This window comes from Oryzias melastigma, linkage group LG11 (assembly GCF_002922805.2).
Source record: "Oryzias melastigma strain HK-1 linkage group LG11, ASM292280v2, whole genome shotgun sequence".
Classification (NCBI taxonomy): Eukaryota; Metazoa; Chordata; class Actinopteri; order Beloniformes; family Adrianichthyidae; genus Oryzias; species Oryzias melastigma.
The window spans coordinates 20,898,191-20,906,214 of NC_050522.1; the positions used below are offsets into that span (position 1 = coordinate 20,898,191).

Sequence of the window (8,024 nt, forward strand, 5' to 3'; positions counted from 1 at the left end):
ACCGTGTGCAACTACAAGGAACTGCTTTAAATCACGTTGTAATTTGCATAACCTAATGCGATATTAAAATGTACTTTAACCTGTCCTTCAAATATGGAAAGAGCAGGAAAAGTATCAGATACACACTTGAAAAAAAAAAGAGAGAGAATTGTAGTGACCACATTCTCCTTTTTCCCTCACTTAATGTCCTCTTATGTGTTAGTTAGCCTTCTTGCAATGTACAGACCTTTTCAGTTGGAGCAGTCATCTCCTCTACTCTGAGGTAGATGGTCTCTTCTGGGTCCTCAACTTCAACCTTATAATCCATTGGGCATGTATCCGTCACATTGGGAAGACGGGGGGTGTCGATGAAAAAGTAGGAAGTAGGGACTGTAGCGGGTGGAGTGCTGATAACACAAAATATCTCTCTCTCTCTCTTGCACTTTTCCACTACTTTTGCAAAAATTCTAAAAACTGGAGGGAAAAAGAATACATCCAGGTGTGTTCGACGTGATGGCGTATACATTTTTGGATTCGGGCCCCTCAGTGGTGAAAATGAAAAAGCAACTAAACACTCTGTGACAAAGAAAAGCATAGTTTGAGTACACTTTTTGGACATTACAATAGCAGACAACTTGATCGTTAAATCTAACATTGCGATCGCATCTTAAAAAAATTGAATCTGCCAGCTATTTCACCATGGTTTACGGACATACAGACATGGACAAAATTGTTCTAGACCCTCAAAATAGTCATTGAAAAAAAAAAAAAAGAAAAGAAAAAAAAGAAAAAAAAAATGGCGGACCAGAGCTGGCTGAAAGATCGGGGGAGCAACACAGACCCCTGGCTCCCGGAACCTCCGTGACCCACCCTCACCAGCCGCATCTGCGGACCCAATCCTGGACACCCAGCCCAGATCCCCCGAACCCCCATCGCCCACCCTCACCAGCCGCACCTGCGGACCCAATCCTGGGCACCCAGCCTGGATCCCCGAACCCCCAAAACCCACGCTCGCCAGCCGGACCTGCGGACCCACTCCTGGGCACCCAGCGAACCAGGCTCGCCCGCCAGCCCGCCTGTCCGCCTGTCCGCCTGCCCGCCTGCATTGATTGGCGTCAGGTGCTGCCGCAAAGGAGGGAGGAGGAGTTTCTAAGTACGCAGAGGCTCCTCGCGGGTTTTTCTGCCGTCATGCATCCCGCAAATTACATTTTATGCACAGATAGGCAACTTATAATTTATAAGCTACAACCAAAACAGTGAAAAAAAGAAAATTAGGATGAGAAAAAAGAAGTTAAGCAGAAAGCAGCAGAGGAAGAATGATTATTCAGACGCACAACTTATTTTTCTTTCTAAAGTTTGTTAAAAACTCTGAATGGATTTCAATTTATTAGAGAAAGAAATCTTGACGTAAAATCCTTTTTTTTTTCTTGTTCCTTGCTATTTTTGTTTTGCTTTTATTGCAAATAAAGGATGACTGCAACAATTTAGCATTTCTAAAATACAAAATCATCACAGGCTAGGAACGTTGTTTTAAATCTTTTCTTTCAGTCTGAACGTAAACGGGTTTCGTGTGAACAAAACTGCATTTCTACACACTCTCTGTGCACAACGTAAAACTCTGAGACTGTTTGTCAGTCACAAATGTTTACACTGATATCTTAACAGCATACGTACATTATTAAAAGACGTGTTACGTCTGAAATAGCATTTACGAAATGCTAGCATAGTCTTTAGCGCTTTTATTTACAAATTCCAATAAAATAAATCTTTTCTACTCACCTTTTGCTCCTTTATGAACACAGTAGCCTCATCTGGTTAGCTTAAAGCACGGAAAAAGAAATGTAAAGAGGAACATTTTGTTCGTTTCTCTCCGGTTTGCAGGACTCTGGTGTGCTGCTAGAGCTAGCTGCAGAATGTTACTCACGGGCCTCCGTAGTTCTGAGTTTTTTCTTGAAATTCTGACTTTTTTCTCACAATTTTGACTTTTTTTCTCAGAATTCTGAGATAAAAGTCAGAATTTTTCATGGGCTTTCTTTTTTTTTTTCAGTGGCCCTAATCCTCTTCCGTACAATCATGACCCTTTTTCTTTTTTATTTTTGGCTTCAGCAGTTTTTTTTTTAACCTTTTTTAACTTCTCGGATAAACTAAAAATAATCTCGTTCTGTACAAGGTTTTCTGCTGGAGTGTCTTCTTTGTAAGTAAAAAAATTAGACTTCCTCTGGCTGGTTCCTTGTTGTTGATCTCATTTATTTATTTTATTTTATTTATTTATTTATTACATTTTTACACATATTTTGTCTTCTAAAAATTTCACAAATCCTGAACTGAATAAAAAATTGTATACAGATATTTAATTTGTGTTTCTTTCTTATTTTTTCTCTCTAAATAAAGACAGAAATGGGTGACAGAGATTTCAAAAAGAGAAAATGAGGAACGCTTCACGAATTTGCGTGTCATCCTTGCGCAGGGGCCATGCTAATCTTCTCTGTATCGTTCCAATTTTAGTATATGCACTAGAGAACTAGTGCAATGGGGGAAAGCCTCTGAGCGTCTTTTAAATCCTTCCCTTTTTCACTCATTGCAGACATGAGGTATGACCTGGGAGAAAGCTGTGGACTTCAAAGGGGTAAAACAATGTTGACAAAACACCAATAATGATCATCTGTGGCTCCCCTGAAACAGGATAATCTCAAAATTCTTCTTCTCCATATTAAGTTTGACTCAAAGGCTTCTATCAAATGAAAATTATATTTAATTATGACTGTGCTAGTTGTTTCAGAAGCATTCTGGGAAAACAAGGGGGGTTTCGCCACGTCATCCGAGCGCGACCGGTTTGCCAGAAGTGAAAGTACAAAAGGGCGAGTCAACACCCCCACCGGGAAGACCTTTGACCCTTTACAACCCCCACAGCAGCTTCAACCAACCTCCATATGCTGGTGGTCACACACAGGGGAGGAGACGCTGATTCAAGGATCTATGTGGAGAGAGAGAAAACTGGTCTGATCGCGTCAGACTAACGTCATTTTGCTGCTGCCTTCAAGCAGGAAGTGAGAGTGACAGAGAAAAATCAGCCCAGATACAGGAGTCTGTGGTTCAGCTTATAGCAACAGGATCGTCAGAACTCATATAGTTAGGACTCCATAAAAGACCAGGATTATACACTTCAGTGGCCTGGATACAAGCCTGAGCACTCTGAGTGCTTTGTTGGACAGATGGCAGTTCCTGATCTGAACTTATTTCTGGCCATTTCTGACTTTAACTGCTATTTGCTGCTTCTAAAAACTCTTTTAATACACGTGAGTATTGTGCGATAAAATTCTTTAAAAATCCAGTTTTTTATTTATTTATTTTTTTTAATGTAAACATATAAAGTCATGTTTAATGCAGAAAATACCTGATGTAGGTCTGCCACATGATGTCGCTGTTTCCCCGCTCCATCTACAGAAAAATAGAGAAGTTAGTTTAGTTATGGTATAAAATTCTAAAAAGAACAAATATAAAACAGATTTGAATTTAACATAAGAGAGCATTAATATATCATGCTTGCCTAAACACATAAAAACAAGAGACATTTGCTCTAATTACGAAACAGCTGCTTCAGCAAAACATACTCTTAGTTTTCCAAAATCTTTTTTATTTATTTGACAAAATTCAAAATTACACATTTTTACATTTTGAACATTGAATTACAAAACACAAGGCAGTATAGCTTACAAGTAAGCTAGAACAAAGTCTAAAAAACAGAATAAAAAATATATAAGCATATAATACTAAATTAAAAATAGAAATAAAATACAATTATTAAAAACATCAAAAGAAACAGGCATTATTCTAGATAAAACAATAAATGTATACATTTATAAAAAACATTCTTAAGGGCGCCATAACATGATTTTCTTAAGCCTTTCAGGGTACGATATATCCATATATATGATCATATATTACCTTTAGCACACTAAAAAACAAAGTATTTATGGAATATTAGTTATTTTCATGAGTTTTTTTCCTACCTGGAATTAAAAGGACTCGATTCCTGAGGCTTCACCTGCCGCTGCGTGTGGTTGCCGCCCATTTCTTGATGTCATCCTAGAGCCGGCAACGTGTCTTTGTGCGCCTAACTTTTTTTCTTAGCTTAAAAGTTTGGTGCACCGACCTTTTCAACCACGTTACATTAAACTCTGCACTTTTAAATGGTCCCTTTCCATTTTTTTGTTGTCAATATTGGCATTAAGGCTTAAAAAATGATTAATTTAAAACTGGTAAACATAAACCCCTTTATTTATAACAGAGTTCTACAATAATGACAAACTAATAAATGTATATAGTATATAAAATTGATAAAAATGTGCAGTTTGAAAAAGCTTAAATTCGGGACATCAAGTGAAATGGGTGAAACCCAAGTCTTCCTGCTCTGCCGCATTCTGATCCATCTACTTGTAGACAAATAAATACACAAACGTTTTTGTTTTCCTGGTCTGAGCTGGAATCTGGATCAGAACTGTGGGCCTAGATAGAAACGATATTGCTCACTGTTATTGTTGCACTGTAATGTTAGCTTGGGGGTGTGAGGGGCTGTAAGCTAGTGAGAGAGGGAGTACAGAAGATTTCATTTAGATATCAGCCTGACGGTTACTTCACAAAAACAGTCCCACCCAAAACTCGAATGAAATCCTGTCGCTCTGCAGAAACGTTGTCCTAGAAAACGACAAGTTTTTAGATTTTAAAGATTAAAACAAGCAGAATCGTAGTGAGATTTAAAATTTAAAACGCATTGAAAACAGATCCAATATAGTTGGAGTAGGACATTAAAATACTCCACAGAGCTGAAACTTTGGGGGTACCCTTCTCGTCAAAATGTGACGAGCTGGCTGGTCCAATTAGTTCACGGTACCGGACGCGCAAGGGTCCCAGGACCCGACCCGCAGGGGAAACGGGACTTGACCCACAGTGGTGCTGGTCAAAAATGTGAGGAGCAGATCCAATAGAAACAAGCCTCAAAACCGCCAGCTACCGGAACGCAGAGTATACCCGGTACCAGGGGTGGCACCCGACCCACACCGGTCGATCCGTTGTCTTTTGATGCGCTGGCTGATGAATTACGGCTCCCAGCCTCCGGGTCTCCTGACGGGATGCAGAGCGCGCCGTTATGCTGGGTACCGGAGGTGGCACTGAACGAGCAACGGTCTCGGTACCGAAAGCCTGGACCCTTGATTTATTGGGCCCTGATTAGAAACCCCCCGAGGAGTCATCTCGTGACGCGCCGTCAGCTGTTGCTGACTTTTTTTTCTTTTTCTCCCTGTCAGAGACTTCTGTAAAGCTAGAACACGATCACACAGTGCGACTAGTTCCGGTCCAGCACACGGGAATAAGAGATACCGAAACGCAGATTCTCAACCATAGAAATTACATTATTTGAATTTCTGCCTCATAAACTAGAAAAAAAATGTTTTTTTAGTAAAAGACACAACGAATGATGCTTTCTGACTAAATGAGGAAAAAGAAAAATAATTGCGTTTTTTCGGTTTGTGCGGCAACTGGATGTAAAATACTCATCTTAACCATCATTATCTTTAAACTTGAGGTCTTTAAGCTATATTCTAACTAAAATAAAGACAATAGTTTATTAAGCTTTTAATTTCTCCTTCGTTTGTTTTTGGCATTAAAACAAGACTTAAATCAAATGACGTAATCTGAATCAATAACAGAAAATCTATTAAAAGCCTGCAATTCTTTTTTAAAGCTCTAAAACATATTTAATAAAACACGTACAAAGTATTTCAAAAGCTATTTGCAGATATAAACACACTCAAAATATTTGCGCACTGAGGCCCATTCATTAAAGCAAAACACTAATAACATCTTTGAACTCAAGATATTCGTATACATAAAAAACCTGAGAATGCCCATAGAAACAAAGAAAATAAATAAAAGGGGGGAAATTCATATTTTTAAAAAGGGAGAAAAGCAGGGGATGTTAGAATGTACAACAGTACTTTCATAAATGTAAAAATTACCAATTAAAAATAATGTATCCATTATAATGGACAGCTGGTGTCAGTATACTAACAGCAGCTGTTTTGAATTTTCAACTTTTTTTCTTTTTTTTTTAACTTTTCTGAATTCCAAAAATCCATCCCATGATCCCCTTAGAAGTGATTTGATGTTTTTTGTGCTGCAGAAGGTTGTCTGTTTATGTCGCTGCCTGCATCACCCCACTCTGATCAAACTTACGGAGAGAAGTATCACTAATGTGCAGTTTGCCCTCGCTAATATCGCGGTGGACCTTTCGCAGTCTAACTGTTTTGGGGATTTTTTTTCAGCGCCACTTTGCTGTTGATCTAGTCAAGCGATTTCCTCCGTGACGTTTTTCACGCATACAGGGCAGTTGCAGCTTGGCAGCGTTACATAAGTCTTCTTCGTGATTAGAACCTTGTTTCATCTTAATGCTAGACTTATTTTTCTATGAGAGTTTGAAAAGTGAGAGTAAAAAAGTAGAGAAAAGTGTAAAACATTCATGTGTGTCTGAGAAAATTATAGAAAATGTGTAGTGAGGAGTCCTCTCTGTCACCCCATGGGAAACAGGTCCCGGTAGCCAATGAGCTCAAAATTAAGACCATCTTAGCAACAAAAACTCAAAAATCAGGAATGAAACTGAACACCGGGGACTGAAAGTAAAGATTTAGAAAAAAAGGATATTCAAGACAACAGCTGTTACTAATGTATAAATTATTTTTCAACTGGATATTTTACATTTATAAATTTTTTATTGAATTTTACATTTATTTCTTTAAATTTTCAAGATTTATTTCAAGTTTTCAGGGTTTTTTTTTCAAATTTTCATGTTTTTTTCCCCCCAAATTTCTGGTTTTATTTAAAGTTTTCATTTATTTTAATATTTAAAACATATTTTTGTTTCTTTTTTTAAATTTACAATGTCTTGTTTCAAACTGTCAATTTTTTCCCAGTTAATTCAATTTTTCAACCAGTTTTCAATCTGTCTTTTCGTTAACTTTAAGCTGATACTGATTTCACCCCATATTTTCCTTTGAAAATTAGCTTCAATATTTTCATTGAAGCAAACTGGATTTTCTCTCCATGCTTCTCCACGCTGTCTTTCTTCAGTGGAAGATCCAAATACACAGAAAATAACTACAAATACACAGTCACTGATAAATACGATACTTGTAATTATTTACCTGAGAAGGGATTTCACACAGATGGAAATTTGGCGAAAGTAGCGGCTCAGACACTACTTAATCAAATCCACCATTTTTAGTTTTAAATATTAGCACAACACAATTAAAGATATGTTTCTTTTTTCTTGCAATAGCACATCATTAAACTGTGTTTTTAACATTACAGACAACAATTTTACCCTGTTATCTCATGAAAACAGTAGCTATTAACTCTTAAATTCGACTTAACTCATTAAAAGGAGAAAAAGAACAAAAAAATGGCTACCGTCGTCTTTTGTCAGAACTCAATAGATTTTCCACAAGTTCTCTGAACTTCACCTTCTCGTCTAAGTGGCTCGTCTTCTTACCTGTCTGAAGCTCGAAAAGTCGAATTCTTCTCCTTACCTTCATTTGGACTCGAGTAGTTCGGTAGGAGTTGGACAGAGAAGCACAGAAGTCCAACCGAGAGTGGTTCTGATCCGAACCTTCCCTGTCCGCGAGGCGCGAAAGTCCCGCGGATGACCTGTTCAGGGACCGTCCGAAAAATAAACCTCTCTCTTTAAAACGTTCTGTAATTATACAAATAAAGGATACATAAAATAATTTAAATAACCACGTATAAATAAATAAATAAATACACGAAATCAACGTAGAAATAAGTAAATATGAGCTGAAAATGTATATTTTTAAAGAAAAAAGAAACCTCCTAAAAAAAGTCACCTCATTCACAGAATGTCAGTGAATCTATCAATAATATATTTATCAAGACCAAACATGCTCACATCTTTAATCATTTAAATGCATCTTTTTGTTTATATAAGTGAATCAATGCCAGTTCACTATTTTTTTTTTCAATGCAATGTATTTATT

At 37.5% G+C, this 8,024-nt stretch overlaps 1 protein-coding gene and 1 non-coding gene across 2 annotated transcripts in view; both read right to left on the bottom strand.

The window, feature by feature from the left end:
* The window catches only part of LOC112162399 (chitin synthase chs-2-like), a 17,935-nt gene that overhangs the window by 2,734 nt on the left and 7,177 nt on the right, over positions 1-8,024 (bottom strand). The window contains exon 14 of the mRNA XM_024298215.2: positions 856-1,003. Within this exon, the coding sequence (XP_024153983.2) occupies positions 856-1,003 (148 nt within the window). The remainder of the gene's footprint in view (positions 1-855; positions 1,004-8,024) is intronic.
* LOC112162717 lies at positions 2,402-2,507 on the bottom strand. The gene has a single exon (XR_002922137.1). It is a non-coding gene; the product is annotated as a U6 spliceosomal RNA (small nuclear RNA).